The sequence below is a fragment of the Acartia tonsa genome, chromosome 2 (assembly GCF_053477335.1).
Source record: "Acartia tonsa isolate MP-2025a chromosome 2, ASM5347733v1, whole genome shotgun sequence".
Lineage (NCBI taxonomy): Eukaryota > Metazoa > Arthropoda > Copepoda > Calanoida > Acartiidae > Acartia > Acartia tonsa.
Genome location: NC_137261.1, coordinates 36,421,108 through 36,438,777, shown reverse-complemented (window position 1 = coordinate 36,438,777; position 17,670 = coordinate 36,421,108). Strand labels below are relative to the sequence as shown.

The following is a 17,670-nucleotide window of genomic DNA, read 5'->3' as shown; positions in this document are numbered from 1 at the left end:
TTAAAATGAAAAATTATAAGATTAAAATCAGTTATAGGTGCCGAAGGCTCTGGCTAAAAAAGTTGTATTTATTTTAATATTAGTAAAGAACTACCTCGTTTTAAAAGTTGGTGCTCAAATGACAACAAGTAACAACGTTTTTTTATGTAGAAACTTTATTTTATAGATAATTTACAGAAGAAACCTAAAGCACACATAAATAATTTTCATAATTTTCACTTCCTTATTGGATAGAAAAGAGAAGAAACAAACTTTTACAAGTGTAGCGAAGCTAATTTTTATTAGAAAATAAATTTTTGGATAATGGATAAAGAAGTAGCGGGTTTCGTCGTAGTTTCACAGTAACTTTATGCCCCGCAGGGTTAGGAAATTCGCCCCCCGCATAGGCTACTGTGAAAATACGACGAAACCCGCTACTCCGTTTTCTTCCATGATTCAAATCTTTTTAAAGAGCAAAATATAAATTTCATATTTCTGAAATAAGTTGGTCCTACGACAAACGCAGGAGTCCCAAACGTCGGAGTTGACACTTAACCTAACCTATTTTAGACCATCTTATAGGTTTTTTAAGTGCCTAACCACTGCGGGGGGGCTTATATTTTTATTCATATCTTAACCTAACCTAATCTCAAATCTGTATAGAAATACTTAATAAAATTAATATTTTAACACTCTTGCGTTTGTCCACTCCGACGTTTGGAACTCCTGCGTTTGTCCTGGAACCTTAAAGTTGTTTATTATCGAAAAAACATCTTGAAAATTAGAAGTCCCGTCATTTAAATTACAACATTAATCATCAACCCCCTAACTATATATATAATCTGACTGACACACTTGAAAAATAGTCACGCTACAATAATAATATTATTTTTCCAGGTACATAGTGTTACAAATTTCATTTAATTACAAATAATTTATAATTATAATTCAACTTTAAACTTTGTTTAACTGATTTAAATTAATATTCATGTGATGATCAAAGCAAATACCAAATTAAAAAAATATGATAATAAATAAAGCTGAACAAACATTAATTAAAAATCTAAAGAAATCTTAAAATATACATATTTATTATATTGAGCTATTTGTTAAATTGAGCTTCAAATTGTTGTATGAGAGACCAGATAGTGGAGCAGAGCAACTCTACAAACTGAGGACTGGTGATAGGAACACTTTTCACCTTCTGTAATTATAACAATTAATCATATTCAGTTAATATTTTTTTTATTTTTCGATACACAAGAAAGAATTGAGCACAAGATTTTTTCCCCTGCTGCAAAATTTTAAACTTTTTTCCCTTCCTGGTTTTTTTTTCCAGCAAGGACCCCCTCCTTGCTGGAAAAAAAATTCAGAACTCTTTATTTTGTCCCCCCTCCCACACATTATTTTAGTTTTTTCACCAAGGAGGGGAGAAAAATGGAGAGTAAAAATGTTTTCATTTCTGATTTCTCTTAATTTCCCCCCCATTAAACAACATATTTTTTTACCCTCCCCGCCTTAGCAGGGTCAATTTTGCAGAATATACACCCCTGAAATTGATAAAAATAAGAATTAGAAAAGTGAGAATGAACTTGTAAAAGTGTAGGTACGCTGTCTATAATCCATAAAGCTCAAGGAGGAAAGGGAATATAGATTTCACTAGTACCCAAAGTTTTATAACACGTTTTTACGTTTATAGACTTGAAAGCTTTGGTTATCTATTATTTAAGCTTAATTGGTTGGCTCAAACTGGCGTACAAACTTTTCATCCATTAATATCAATCATTAGAAGTGAGCAATTTTGAGATATATATCTCCAAGATCCTAAACCCTCGTTTTCCCTTAACAATGAAACGATAAGTTTATGTACAGTACCCCCAATGATGATCATTAAAATAGCCTTTTTAAAAAAAATTATTATGATTTAATTATCTACAAAGATTAAAGTTAATAAATGCGTTAAAATGTCTAACAAAAATTCTGGTAAAATTTAGAATCTAAGTGTTTGTGATTTTGTTGTTTTGACTAAAAGTTACCTTTCTAATAATAGCTAGATCATGCGAGTTCCAAGGTTTGGGCTGAATCTGTATAGAATTGAAGGCGCAGGATAAACCATCGTTGAAATTAATATTGAGGCGAAATGATGCGCCCAGACTTGGAGAACAAAAATCTAAAATAAATATCCTATTATATTTTTTGTCTGTAGCTAAGGATCTCACTAACCGCTGAATCGATATGTTTCTCTTTTACAGTGAAGCTTTTTATAGGTCAAGGGAAGGTTTATAACTATTTTAGGGTATCTCAGTTTATCCGTTCATTGGTTTATAAAAAAAGCCTCCATTAAACAAGGCGAAATGCTGATTTGATAAAATTAAACAAATAAAAACAACATTAAAGAAAATCAAGATTCGTTCTGTAATACACTGTACCTATTAATGCAGATATTTTCAAATAGTAAGAAAAATTACGGAGATCAAAGTAATGACGTGCACGGTGTTTAACCAGGGGTGTAACCCCCCCCCCCAGATCCCCCTTCTGCACACTAATGGATCAAATGAGATTGGTGGAATTATCCAAAATTTATTTCAACAAAAAGTAAGTTTTTTATGATAAAATGCAGTTAGACAAATATATGAAACACTATTACCAAATCCAACACAGGGGTGTATATTCTGCACAAGATTTATTTTTTTTCCCCTGCTACAAAATTTTTTATTTTTCTCCCCCCCCCCTAGTTTTTTCTCACCAAGTAGGGGGAAAATGGAAAAATATTTAAAGAACTCTATATTTTATTTATTTTATCCCTCCTATCACACATTTCTAAAAGTTTTTTTCACCAAGGAGGGGGGGAAATGGAAACAATGTTTTCAGTTTTCTTAATTTTTTCTTTTTTTCCCCTCCAACCACTTATTTTTTATTTCCCCCCCCCCCCCCTGAGCAGGGGATCCCATGTAGAATATACACCCCTGATCTAACATATACAAATTTAACTATGCTGCTTCACAAAACTGATTAATAATATTATATAAAAAGCTGCTTACCAACAAAAACCTGATTATTATTGATGGAGGTTACAAAATTATCTTGTACATATTTCAGAGACTTGTATAAATCAATTGTCTGTGACATCACATCTAAAAAAATAAATTATACCATTTTTGAGAATTCATACAATGGCGGAAGGTTAGTTTCTGATTTACTGTTTATTACTTCAAGTCATATTATATGTGGTTAGGTTACTCCCTCCCCTCCTTATTTTCAATTTATTTCAAAATAAAAGAAAAGGGGTGGGGATAGTGCTTAACAAGCACTTGGAAAATTTCAAACAACATTTTCCATAGTTTCAATAAACAAAACATCGAAAAAATTTTCAATTTCAAAGTAAAAACTTTGTCAATTTTGCATGAATTTAAACGGTAAATTTCAAATAAAAATATCAAAATGTACCGAATTGATGAAGTCCAATGATAAACCAAAAAAAAATATCTAAGCATTTTTAGCCCTCTTAATGTTTTGATCGGACTCTAATACGACTGCTGAAATATTGAGGTTTATTAAAACTGACTACATGCCAATTTTCGCCAAGGTTATCATGAAATTTCTATCCTTTTTTTTTACCTGAAATATCGTTCAACAAAGCTTTGAGGCTGTGAGTGTTTGGACACTGGGATAAAATTATTTCGTTTGACATCTTCTTGGTTAATAAATGTATAGCCGTGTCCAAAGCTGTATCCTAAAAAAGTAAGTTTACGCTAATCAGTAATGCTCTCCTGAAGAACCATCAACTGACTATCAAAGGCCTCGAGAAAGTCAAACAAAGAATATATATATATTATTAAGTCACGAAACCTTTACAAAGTCTCACAAAGCCTATCTTCAAATAATGGACACACAAAACCTACATATCAGGATGGCGCTTATTTCTCTTATTTGTCTATTGGATGTATAAACTAATGTATTATGGAATCTCAAATATGTTGCTGCTTTTAAAACAAGCTTTTTATAATGACCGAGTGAGTTGAGTTTTTGTCTTATTTATGATATTATGATAAAATTCAAAAGATATTTAAAAAACAAATGATTGTTCTCTGTAAAGGTTCTAGTTTATTTTAAGTAGATTCATTACCCTAGGATGGTGAATCGGACACATCCGTGCAACTTGAATAGGAATTTCTGGGAAACGATAATATTGATTTTTATAATAATGTAAGAAGTTACAGTACCTCCATAATATCCTGACCAGTAGGTCCCAGATTTATATCATCAATGGTGAAATGTGTTATACATCTTCCCATACTTTTTCTACTCCTAGAAAAATAACAATAAAATACCCAGCTAGGTATCTTCCTACAAATTATCTTTTGGATCAACTGCAGTTCATGGTAAAATATACCTGGTAACAAATATTTCCAAAAATCTATGAATTTTAAAGGCTGCTAGCTGCCAAACGGCTGAACGTACAGATCATACCCGCAAACCATTTTAAGTGGCATAAGAAGGCCTACAAATAATCTGGAATAGCCAAGATCCAATGATGCACAGGGAAAGCTTAAAAAAAACGCGTAAAACAGATTTTTTTGCGCATTTCTCTGTACTGCGAGATAATTATGCATTATTGAATAATTGCTATTTGTAGGCCTTCTTATTCCGCTTAAATCAGTGTGCGGGCATGATCTGTACGTTCAGCCGTTTGGCAGCTAGCAGCCTTTAAAATTCATAGATTTTTGGAAATATTCGTGAACAGGAATATTTTACCGTGAACTGCAGTTGATCCTATCTTTTTTTCTAAGAAAAAACATTATTATTCAATGAAGACACTTTAAAAACCGCAGGAATAGAAAGATTTCAAAAACCATATTTTGCGTTTTATAGAATTATCTACAGAAATTTTAAAAAACTGAATACCTTGTAATTTCTAATTTATTTCCAAGTTTAACAACCAATCTTATTGTTCTTTCAAACCATCTAAGAATATAAGACTTTTATTATCTATAATACAAAGTAGAACGATGTCTGTCTGTATGTCCGTCTGAAGCTTAAAATCTTAGTAACAACTGAACCGATTGGGCTCTACTCTACAGGTAATATATATACCTATTGGTCCTGTGATGGTTTTAAGCTTTTTCCTTGATATGAATAAAATAAAGAGTTTTGAAAATATTTTTCCTTTTATCCCCTTCCTTGCTGAAAAAAACTAGGGAGGGGAAAAACATTTTAAAAATTTGCAGCAGGGGAAAAAAACACCCCTGGATGAAGACGAAGCTTTACTTTGGTAAAATAAAAGACATGGAAATAATTCAGCAGATACATGTTACTTACGTAAAAATTGCATATTTTTGGTCCACATTGTAAGTGTATAATTCCCAATCTGTAGGGCTGGTTTTATCCTAGAAATAAAATTTTAAATATTTCGCTATCATTTTTTAACACAGTAGGTAAAAAAATTAGTATTTAAAAAAAAAACGATACCTACAGTTTTATATTCATTTCTTTGACAAGGTTGACATTTCTAAGTTGCATTTATCCCTGGTGTACAATTTTTAAGTCTTGATATTTTAAAATCTACTTAATCTTAATTCTTTTGCATATATGCCTTATGTATTGTTTATTATCAAAAAGAATAAATTATCTGGCTCACTAAATTTTAGTTCAGATGCATTTTGTGGAACTACCCATTTAATAACATTTGCAAAGCAAAATTAACACAGAAATCCGGGTTTCAAAACATTCGAGGTATAAATAAATGGCCGATTGTCCTATTTCTTTATCAATGATTTTTGATACTAAAAACTTACCGATTGATCCAGCCACCACTTAAGATCTTGAAAAATGTCCATCTCCTCTGTAAACAACATGGATTTTCTTATTTCTCGTGGCAACTCGGATTTTCTTACTTTTGTGCTCTTCCTGGCCTTTACAACATCTTGTTTCGGCTTCTCTATTTCTTTATGGTCTGTACAATCATCTTCTTTCAGATTTTCAGTCTTTTGAATTTTTACAGGTGATTCCTGATCAGCAATGTTATTCACATCCGACGGTCTCTTCAAAGAATTTACGTTATCTGTCTTATCATTAGTTTCCATATTTTCGCCATTTTGTTTATTTCCAATATTATTATTTTCAGGTACTTTTGATTCAATAGCATCATCTACAGCGTGATCATTGATTTCTTCAGGTGAGGCAATATTTTCATCTTTATTATCACGCTCATTAATATCTCTTACTTGGTCTTCCTTATTTTCTTCTATTTCGATTTTCTCGTCAGCAATTTCAATGATTTCATTTGATTCATTTTCTTTCTTATTTTCTTGTTCATTAATATAAATAGTTGGATCATTGTTGTCATCATTCTTTTCAAGTGTATCATCCAACTCTTCAGGAGCAATCTTTTGTAAGCTTGGTTCATTAGCGTGTTCTGATATATTCTTCATTGGTTGCTGTTCTTCTTGTTTAAATGTTACTTCATCATCTTCTTGGGCGATAACTTCTTTTTCCTTTTCTTCACAGTTTTTGGACTCATTTTCAATATCCGCTTGAGGAACATTAATTTCTACAGATTCAATTTCTTGAATTCCTTTGCCTATAGGTGATATATTTAACTCGTTAATATCTCCAATGTCATTTTTGCCAGATATGGGAATGGGGAAATTTATTGCTCTGGTGCTTTCAATTCTTGGCGCAAAACTTGTAATATCACCAAAGTCTGGAGATTTAGGCATTTCATTTATTTTAGCCGCCTGAGGTGGAGGAATACGGAAGTCAATCATTTGAGTACTGGTTCCTTTGGGAATAAAACTTGTTACGTCATCGCCTACATCAAAGCTTCTGGCCACTGCCAATCTGGGAACAGCTCGTGTACTTTCTCCGCCAGGTATAAAACTCGTGACATCACCTAGATCAAAGTTTTGTACTGCAGGCAATCTCGGGACAGCCCTGGTACTTTCGCCTCCAGGTACAAAACTAGTAACATCATCACCGAAATCAAAGTTATTTGGGCCCGGCAATTTTGGGATAGCTCTGGTACTTTCTCCTCCTGGTATGAAGTTTGTTATTTCATCTCCATCATCAAATATGCCGGCTGTTTTGGGAACAGGGTTGGGAACATGGAAATTAATGGCTCTAGTACTTTCTCCTACGGGCATAAAGTTTGTAATATCTTCTGTGTGCATGTTATTGAGGCCTTGGTGCATCATTCCACCTACAACCATGGTAGGTTCTGGAGAAAATCCATGCGAGGATTGGGCAGCTTCAATAGCATTCTGAAGTGCTGAAGTTTTTAAATCTTGTTTGAAATTGTTGTCATTTGATTTGGGATCTTCAACATCTTTGGAAGCGACGGATACTGTTTTATTGTTAGCTCTAGTCATTTCCATGTCAAATGTAGCAGCAACTGTTTTGTTGGATACTCGAGTTTCTTCTATGTCAAATGGCGTAGTTACTGTCTTAATTGATGCTCTAGTCATTTCCATATCCATTGGGGCAGCCACAGTTTTATTTGATGCTCTAGTCATATCCATATCCATTGGGGCAGCCACAGTTTTATTTGATGCTCTAGTCATATCCATATCTATTGGGGCAGCCACAGTTTTATTTGATGCTCTAGTCATATCCATATCCATTAGGGCAGCCACAGTTTTATTTGATGCTCTAGTCATATCCATATCTATTGGAGCAGCCACAGTTTTATTTGATCCTCTAGTCATATCCATATCTATTGGGGCAGCCACAATTTTATTTGATGCTCTAGTCATTTCCATATCCATTGGGGCAGCCACAGTTTTGTTTGATGCTCTAGTCATATCCATATCCATTGGGGCAGCCACAGTTTTATTTGATGCTCTAGTCATATCCATATCTATTGGGGCAGCCACAGTTTTATTTGATGCTCTATTCATTTCCATATCCATTGGGGCAGCCACAGTTTTATTTGATGCTCTAGTCATATCCATATCTATTGGGGCAGCCTTAGTTTTATTTGATGCTCTAGTCATATCCATGTCTATTGGGGCAGCCACAGTTTTATTTGATGCTCTAGTCATATCCATATCTATTGGGGCAGCCACAGTTTTATTTGATGCTCTAGTCATATCCATATCTATTGGTGCAGCCACAGTCTTATTAGATACTTTAGTTTCCTCCATGTCCAATGTTGCAGCCGTAGTTTTATTCGACAATCTTGTTTCCTCCATGTCTATTGGCCTATCGTTTGTATGACCATCACCTTTAACAGCTGATAAGCTTTGAGTAACTGTTTGCTTATTAACAGGTTCATCCTGATTATAAGTGAATGTTTGAACTGGAACTCTGGTAAAGTCGTCTTCCTCGTCGTCTTGTGAGTCTCTGCGGGGCAGCATCAGAGTATTGTTCGCCAGGGCCAGACCTCAATAGAAAATTTAAGGGAAATCATTACATTTTAAATCAAGGCTTAAAATCTAGGTAGGTTATTTACAACCGCTGGATAATAACATGCTCTTCTCCCCCACAACCCTCTTCCCTTATTTCTCCCCCTACTTCTCTACTTCTCTTCAGCTACTTAAAAAAACAAGTTTTACGCCAAATCTACGCCAATAAAATATTTGATTTAATTATTGGTAATTTCAAGCGGAATTAATTGGCTGAGTGACAGCCCCTGCCTTAATTACTCCAAAACTTCGTATAAAATTACCCCTGCCCCCCTCCCTTTTAATAGATATTATAATATGTATTTGGCATACCTGTAAACTTCATAGTGGCTGTGGCACCTCCATCAAAGGATGAGTTGCCCGACAGCGGTTGTTCATCATCAAAGACCGTGTCCTTCGTCCAATTTGACACCCCAGACATTATACTTCTGTTGGATGATATACCTCGCTTCAGCTGTGCTGGCAGCGGTGATATGTTGTCCGACATTTCTGGCGATACGTCCTGCTGAGGGGCACAGGTAAAATCCAAGTTTTGAGTTTCCATCCTGGTTTTGTTTGTTGTAGTTGTTGTAATATCCATGTTGCACGTCATTTCCATTATTCTAATAAAAATTTCAAAGCTGTATTTTCAATAAAGGGAGGGGGGGGGAGTTCTGACACATTTGCGTAAACAGTGAGTATAGGCTTTATCTTTGGACTGAGAGGATAGGTTATTAGGGATAAAATCATTCTTATATGATGAATTTCCCCCAGATTTAAGATTTTTTGGATAAGTCTCCAGGTTCCGGAGCTCCAGGCCTCCAGGTGGTCTCTGTACAGGTAAAAATGAAAAAAAAAAAAATTTTTTAAGAGTGAGATGTCAGCTTATGAGACAAAATATGTATGTTTTTTCTTCAAATATGTGAATAACAATCAAAAAGAAGCATATTTTGTTTTATAAGTTAATCTCTAACTCTTCAAAAAAAAAATCTTATTTTTAATTTTTACCTGTACAACAGAGACCACCTGGAGGCCTGGAGCTCCGGAACCTGGAGGCCTATCCAAAAAATCTTAAATCTGGGGGAAATTCATCATATAAGAATGATTTTATCCCTAATAACCTATCCTCTCAGTCCAAAGATAAAGCCTATACTCACTGTTTACGCAAATGCGTCAGAACTTCCCCCACCCTTAATGTAAAAGAATGGAACAATTTTAAATTTCATGTAAACTTCAGCCTTCCTATTAAAAGAAGATAACTGTACTTTCGTAAAATGTGATGGGTAAGATATAACACAGGAGCAAGGAACTTTCAAAACTTTTTAGAAGGATAGATTTTGAATTGGTTTAAAAGGTCAAAATTATATGACTTTTCATCAAATATGAAGAAGGCAAAATAAAAAGATAAAAATATTAAGCAAAAATAATAGTTTTCTTACCCTGTTTTATCCATTTTACAAGTCATATCCATATGAATTGTTTTCTCCTTGTTTTCTTTGTTTTCTGTGCCACAAAGACCCGCTAGGAAACCTTTAAAAATTAAAATGAATAAGTCGCTTAAAAACATTTATTGGCTTAATACAGTATCGAACCCTTAATTGTTAATGAAGTTTGGTCTAGATACAAAAAAAAAACAAGGCTGAAAAAATCTAATATTGGAAAAATGGACAATACGATTGATAAAGCAGATGTTCAGTGGCCTTAATTCACGGATAATTTTGTGGTAGCGAGACTGACAGACCGACTGACCAAGGAAATTAATTCATTAGTATAAATATTCTTTGAAAAAATTCAGTCGCCCATCTTAAATTGCAGCCTAGAAAATCACATTTCCCCCAAAGCGTTACAGACTGATGGACGGAGAGACAGAACGAATTATTGAGTACCCCAGCTACTTAGCCACTTAGTTTGGAGTTAAACAAACAAATGCCACATTGTTATTATAATTGAGATTAGAATATTGATTATTAGCAAATAAATTGAAGAATTTCCATGTAAAAAATAATTTAAATGCCTATAACACTAATTTTCATTATTAATATAATATTGCTTACCCATTGCATCAACTTTGGAATTATTAGAAGAAGTTTCTAAACTCTGATCAGCTGAACAATCAAGCATCGTTCTAAACATATTCAATTATCATCAATTTTTTTTATTGTTTAAACATTTCAGCTAATTAAAATCTTAATACATTGAAAACCTAATCTTCATGGGAAATGTTAATGTCTTTTGATAGCAGCTAAATGAAACATTACTTCATATGAGGCAATTGGAAGATTTCAGGTTGTATAAATCGACATTGAGAAGGTATAGGTTTATCCGACAAAGGATACAATTCGCTGTTTTTGGGGGAGCGAGCATCCTTATTATCTTTTTAAAACAGCCCCCCAAAATCAGCCGAAAGTACAAAATATTCTTTTTAATATTAATTCCGATGTTTGTCACAGCTGATTGTGATTATAGGGTAGCTGCATTCATATATAAAAAAACACAGCAATCTAAAAAAAAAAGAAATAATGATGAGAATTAAGTTCCTGGCCATGGTAACAGAATCTCTGCAAGTTTTGTCCAGACTGGTTCCATAAAAGTCGTCAGATTCGTTTCCTCTTTCGTCTTCAACGCCTTAATATGACAATATTATTATATCAACGTTTCGAGGGCAAACTGCATCCATCACCAGGAATTTTTTTGTCCATGATTCTTTTTCATTAAAAAGTTTCTAAAAAAAATGCTTCTTGATACTTGAGGTAAAGAACGATAAATTATGCTTTCGCCAATGCTTATTCTGCCATTAGAAGATATATGAATATTATAGGGGGTGTGTACAGTAAACTAATCCTTACTTTCTCGAGTAAATATCAGAGAGGCAGAAAACATTTGATTTTAAAGTACACTGATATCCAAAGTTTTATAAACTTTATTTCTCATTCGCTGGCTTAAAAACGTGATAGTTTGATTTTGATTAGTTAGTTCAAGTATTAGCAGCTGCAGCAGCAGTGTCAAAACTTTTAAACCAATAATTATGAATAGCAGAAGGGATAATTTTGCTTATCATTGTAGATGTTCATCAATAATTCGCCTTCTGTCTTCTCAATTTTTATCCCTCATTAGATTAATATAGAATAAACGTTTTGCATAATACCTTTTTGCAGACCCTGGAGAAAACCTGCAGCATCTACAGAAGACCTGGCACTGCCATCTCCTGTCTGGAAAATATTTGATGTGTCCAGGTTTGGATTTGTTGGCAGGAACTTGTTAGGACTGCTGGCGTCTGGGATGTTGATATGCAAGGGTTGCACACCACGAGTTATACCTAAACAAAATATATATCAATGTAAAATTTTATTTCGGATTCTTGAAAAAGTGAAAAAAAAACATTATGATTAAACTAGCAAATAACTTCCGATAAGAATAAAAATTAACAAAAAATCATCAAAATCAACGTATTTGCATTACAATTTTTCTATCTGCTGTGCCTGAACAAACATCTTCAACCAGAAATGTACCTTGTCCACTTTTGGCAGTTGTAAGTGTATGGGTAGAATGTGCTTGAATGGAGGAAGCTCCTTGGCTAGTATGTGCTTGGATAGACGCGTGACTATGGTCCTCTTCATATGTACTAGGTACAAACAGTAATGGAAATTAACACATTTTCGGACAACGACTTTCACGTAGTTTTATCTTATAGGGCCTTTGAGTTCGTCTAACAAATAGTTCTACATCTAGTCCAGTAGGATCTATTGCAGTCCATGGTAAAAAAAATGTCGATGGAATTGTTTACTTCCAAAAGTTTTATTTAGTCAGGCGCACATGTACGTTCATCCGTTTAGACGAATTTTTTAGCTGATTTTAAAAAAATAATAGTTTAGATCAACAATTTAACGTTAACTTACGAAATTGTGTTAAAATAAAATGCTAAAGAAAAAGTAAAATGATCAGTCTTAGCCAACAAAAAAGCATTAAGTTATCAATGATAATAAAATAATAAGGGTTTCCCGAAATGATTTTGCATGCAAATGGGTGGTAATTGGAAGTTTGCTAAAAGGTTGATTATTATTTTCATCAATTTTAAATTTCCGAAGTCTTCAATTTTGCTACGCTTTTCATAAATAAAAACTAGAAATGGGGAGCATAATCTGCTGTCTTTGTTCTACGTCTGAAGTACAGTGGTTAAAAACACGTGAATAATTTTCATTCCTGTTCCAAATAGTAGCATGATCCTGCCCGGCCATAAACTCTTTGACCTGCTGGGTGCGGGAGAAGCTTACTCGTCGACTTTTCATCTAGATTATAAAATTCAATATTTAATAACAGATAAAAATAAAATCATAAAAACAAGTTTCCTTAATATATTTGCCTCGATTATACCATTGTTCCTAAGCCTCCTAGAGTAAAAAAAAGATAAATTAACATGCTTTAGATAGACTTTCTAAATGAGATATTTAATATTCCTAACCTTAGTTGTAATAACTTTAGTAGCCTCTTGTACAACATTGGTCTCCAGATCCTGCAGAACTGGCCGCGTGGGCTTCAAAATTGACGACCGCCTCTTTTTTCTGGCTCCACCACCGCCCCCAATTTGGAAAGGGGCGCCCACATTTTCAGCTCCTCCTCCCTCGTCTCTAATATCCATTTTCTGGAAAATAATTTTGTTTCTTCATGTTGCTTAAATGTCAATTGTGTCATAAAACGAAATTTTTTTTCTAAATGCAATAGGATAAACAATAAACATAAATCACAAATAAATGTTGTTTTTATATATAAAAAAAATGATATCAATACATAAAATAATGGGTAGGTACTATGTGAGAAATTTTAATGACTGTATGGATTTTGTATCAAGCAATCAAATTTTAAGAATGAATGATAATGTATCTAACATAAAATATCTATTGAAAATTTATTTAAGTTAAAAATGAGATACTGACTCATACTGAATAAGAAAATAAACGAAGTTGCCTAAATGAAATAAATAAATAAAATAAAACAAAATAAAATGTTCCTATATAAGCTAATGTCCTAATATTTGACATCAATTTGCTGTGCATATAAACTTTATAACTTTAACTATTTTTTCTGTTTGCTAGCTTCCTCTAGCTTAATCTTTCTGAACTCCTGGCTAAGTATGGCCATGACGTCCTTATGTTCGACGCCTGGCTTCCGAAACTTTTGGTAATTTTCTTTGGTGAACAGAGCAAAGGCATTCGGTGTCTTAGGCGCTGAGTTATTGGATGCTCCTGGTCCGGAACTACAAAAAATAACAAGATTATTTTCATGAAAACTTGTGTCATTATATTAGAAAGGTGCTATTGATGGATGGGACAATTGGGCATAAAATAAATATTTGAATATAAAGGGGTAGGACAATAGACGATATGTTGATGCAAATCAACAATTAAATAAACAACAAAAATTTCAAATATTGGTGGAAAAGATTACACAGTGCTTGTTTGAAAATTCGGGTTTTTTTTATGCCAATTAATGAAATAATTTATAAAAGTTATGGATACCCGTATAATTTTTAATACAGTAATTCCTCTTTTATACAAATTCTTTACGAACTTGGTACACTATGTTGTTTTATTCAGTAAATATTTTAAAGCTGACCTATTTTCTTTACTGGTGGTAGTTTTAGCATTAACAACAAGCTCAAATCTTCCATAACAGTGTCCACAAACTTTCTTCTCTGTGTCCAGCGATTTACTGTGGCGACCTTGACAAAAATGTAAATATGTAACAATACAATAACAAAAAAAACGTAGTCTAATTTTAAACTCAGAAGAAGAGCTGAGGATCTTAATGGACAAGATGATGACGCTAATAATATCTAAACTGAAGACAATAAGCTTCAAGAGCTTAAATTTATCAAGACTATAGCCAGCTGTCAATACATGGAGAATCAGGAGCTGCCAAGATTAATATGTCGTTAATGTGATGTTGTCACATTAATGTTTTATTGATTATGTATGACCGGATGTATGTTTTAATGTTTCATACTCATAGTGATCAATAAAGGGTTTTAACAACGTATTTTACCTTCTATTACATTAATATTTGTGGCGATAAAAACAAAACATTTAATAGGTTTTAGGTTTCTATACAGCGTTCCGAAACCTTTACGTATTTAATCTTAAATTTAAATCAAGAACGGCAAAAATATGTTTCGAAAATCTGCATCATAAACTTACATAGTAGGGGAGGCTATTAAATAGTTGGATGTTTGAAAATCTTACCAATAGTATAACTACAGCTAACACAAACATAGGAAAACTTTGTTCTAATTTGATATGAGTGGCATCTTTCAACAACAGGTAGCTCTGGAAATCTTTTCATTGACTTGTCCGCCCAGACTTTCCATTGGGGTCCGTGGCCATCTCTAAATATTTCATAATAAATTTAGATCAGAGAGGGAGGGGACAATTGTTTATTACTTACATTGGTCCCCAAAGTCTTATATTGAGGTTTTCTTACTGGTTGGCTCAACAACTTTGGGGACTTTCATTAAATTTTGATAGGTTGGTTTACTAATTTTAGTGTTCAAACGTTTCAACCACTAATTGTAATCTACAGAAGGGTTAATTTTGTGTATAATCTTTGGGAATGCACATCAATTTATCGGCCTTTGTCCTTATCCCTTTAGATCCCTCCTTTAGTGGGGGGGAGGTGATCTTTGCCTTCAAAAAGAGGGAGTTGAAAGAAAAAACTCAAGACGCTAATTTTAGCCTACCAATTAGGAATCCGGAATCCGCTATTAAAAAACGGATTCCGGATTCGGATTCCAAAATTGGCCCAAAAATTGGGCGGATTCCGGAATCTGGATTCCGGATCCGGATTGCAAACCCTAAAAAATATGCAACAAAAATGTTGTACCTGTATCCAGAAATAATCCAGGAAGCTGCATGGCACATCTCATGAATCAGAGTGTCTCTCAATCTATCCGGGCTATCAAGAATCTAGAACAATAAGATTGGCTAAGTTTGCTTGGTAAAGTAATGCTTTAATGAAGTTTAATACAAACCACACACATTTGTTAAAAAGACATAAAGTGTTTAAATGTTTTGTCCTTTTAAGGATAAATTTACCCTCCCCTAAAAATGTGAAAAGCTACGAGAATCTTCCCCGATCTCGAATAGCGAGATCTAAATGGATAAACAAACAAACATCCTACATTTCATATCTTAACACACTGAGTGAGAATATTTAGGTATATATCGTTTTACGCGGATTGTAAAATAAAAGAAAATAAGATTAAATTCAGTTTGTTGGATTGGTAGGAATTTGAAATTTAGAATTTTATTATAATACTCCTGGAAAATTATCTATAATACGAAAGATCGCAATTTCTCATGTTTTTAGAATGGCTCAGAACCAGTACCAATCCAGCGGGGATATTACTCAGTTTAAAGCCAACTAGGAAATAATCTACCTTTGCAGAAAGTTCAATCCTACTGGACCTAGTCTCAACATTGAATTTATTCTTATATCTTTTGGAGTAGCAAAGTCCAGCAGTTTTGGTCAGTCTCACGTTCCAGGTTATTTCCATGTCTGCTGGCAGGCAACCTTCAAACACTTCCTAAACATTAATAGATATTCAATTCTTAAGTTTAGCAGTTCCTAAATAGTAAATCCTTTTATAATTAGATACTTAGTTATTAAAGAAATATTTCAATAAAGTGCATCAAATAAGAGAAGGTACTAAGTAGTGACCTTTTAATTTTTTTTTAAGTAGATGATAATTTCCTTCCTAAAAGAAGAACTAAATCGGTTCAGCAGTAAGCGAGATCCTTTGCTACAGATACACAGACATCATGTAACTTATACAAGAATATAAACTTGCAAGATATATTAAATGTCCTAACCTTGTTATAAAGATGATATAATCTCTTAGCAAGCTCCTCTTTCTTTTTCTTATATCCAGCAGAGGTTGTGTATTGCAAGGCCTCTGGATGACATCTACACAAAGAATAAAGATTAAAACCATACAATTGATGGTATAACACAGAGGACGATAATTTGGTGTACTTTCCCAGTGATGAATATAATACAAAAATTATCCCAGCTATCGATCCAAATTATTGGACACTTTGTTTGAACCTGCCAATCAACATGTAATAAAAGTATCCAAAGATTCAAAGCCAACATAAGAGAAAACATGTCACATAAAAAACTCTGGGAATCTTTAGAATTAACATTACAATGCCGCATTCCTTCTGAAAGTTTACACATAAGAAAAAAGTACAATTATGTAAAAAAAAAAGTTGTGAAGCTAGATTAATCTTAATTACAATTAAAACAGTTAGTGAAGAAAATTAAATCAAATGTTCATGTATGTTCGAAAAATACTTTGGAGTGTGAAGGTTTTGTGATTGTTGTAACACATGTGAATTGAGGAGCAGAACCGATAGCTAAACTTAATTTACCTGTAGCTTGGCGTGTCCAAAGTTAATGAAGACAGGAAGGTTAAAGTTTTGGGCGTTCCTATAATTTCAGGACCCTAAAATAAATATTTGATAAAAGCAGTTATTTTATCTAATTTAACAAAATTCTTTACAATAAAAATATCCACATTTTTGGTTTAAAAGTAAGACTAATACCTGCAAAAACGGTTTATTTTTAGGAGTTTGAAGTACTTCTTTCTGAGATGGCTTTGTGGCAGTCTTTGTTTTGGGAGTTTGAGTAGGTTTTGTAGTGCTTGTAGTAGATTTTGGAACCACTTTTTTAGTTGTACTCAATTTTGGTGATTGTTTATAATTCACTAGAGGTGACTGAGGTCTTGGAGAGGGTAATTCTAAATTATAAAATATTTTTTAATACTTCTATACGAACTTTGTGTAGAGTAAAGCGAGGCGAACTCTGTGCTTTTTTCGGTTTTTTGAACCTGCAAATCGTAAAAATTATTTTTTCTAAATGGGACCAAGACCAGTAGAAAGATCTCGGAAAAGTCGATCAGGTCCTAAAAGGACGTAAACCTAGGACTTTGGGAAGTTTGTCAAAATTTATCTCAAAAACGGCAAAAATACAGAGATCGCCCCGCTTTACCCTATACAACATATTTTTTAATCTTGAGACTTTCTTAAAAATTAAAATAAAAAATATTTACCTAATATTTCTAGTGGGTAATGTAAGGTTTTGATGGCTATGAAATTTTGTGTATGTACTGTGATTAATTGAATGAGCTTATAAGGATAAGAAAATTGGAAGAAAAATGTAGTAAATCCCAAATCAAGAGTTAACAGGTTTGAACCAACCTATCGATATTCAATAAGAGTATCCAAAGTTTTTAGCCAACAAAAAAGAAAATATAGTA

The 17,670-nt window shown here is 33.3% G+C and overlaps 3 protein-coding genes across 3 annotated transcripts in view; all 3 read right to left on the bottom strand.

The window, feature by feature from the left end:
* Positions 1-593: 593 nt before the first annotated feature.
* LOC145311704 (uncharacterized) lies at positions 594-10,525 on the bottom strand. The gene is made up of 11 exons (XM_080150672.1): positions 10,415-10,525; positions 9,800-9,890; positions 8,694-8,983; positions 5,775-8,359; positions 5,299-5,366; positions 4,885-4,944; positions 4,203-4,287; positions 3,598-3,712; positions 3,021-3,113; positions 2,016-2,149; positions 594-1,183 (listed from the first exon to the last, which is right to left on the bottom strand). The coding sequence occupies exons 1-11, from the start codon at positions 10,491-10,493 to the stop codon at positions 1,082-1,084; spliced, it is 3,702 nt and encodes a 1,233-aa protein (XP_080006798.1). The 5' UTR covers positions 10,494-10,525; the 3' UTR covers positions 594-1,081.
* Positions 10,526-10,773: 248 nt separating this feature from the next.
* LOC145311705 (uncharacterized) lies at positions 10,774-13,002 on the bottom strand. The gene is made up of 5 exons (XM_080150673.1): positions 12,820-13,002; positions 12,563-12,646; positions 11,870-11,984; positions 11,506-11,676; positions 10,774-10,985 (listed from the first exon to the last, which is right to left on the bottom strand). The coding sequence occupies exons 1-5, from the start codon at positions 12,994-12,996 to the stop codon at positions 10,789-10,791; spliced, it is 744 nt and encodes a 247-aa protein (XP_080006799.1). The 5' UTR covers positions 12,997-13,002; the 3' UTR covers positions 10,774-10,788.
* The window catches only part of LOC145311702 (uncharacterized), a 17,546-nt gene continuing 12,871 nt past the window's right edge, over positions 12,996-17,670 (bottom strand). The window contains exons 20-27 of the mRNA XM_080150671.1: positions 16,958-17,151; positions 16,784-16,857; positions 16,223-16,316; positions 15,790-15,936; positions 15,234-15,316; positions 14,597-14,739; positions 13,971-14,076; positions 12,996-13,611 (exon numbers count right to left, since the gene is read on the bottom strand). Of these exons, the coding sequence (XP_080006797.1) occupies positions 13,431-13,611; positions 13,971-14,076; positions 14,597-14,739; positions 15,234-15,316; positions 15,790-15,936; positions 16,223-16,316; positions 16,784-16,857; positions 16,958-17,151 (1,022 nt within the window). The 3' untranslated portion in view covers positions 12,996-13,430. The remainder of the gene's footprint in view (positions 13,612-13,970; positions 14,077-14,596; positions 14,740-15,233; positions 15,317-15,789; positions 15,937-16,222; positions 16,317-16,783; positions 16,858-16,957; positions 17,152-17,670) is intronic.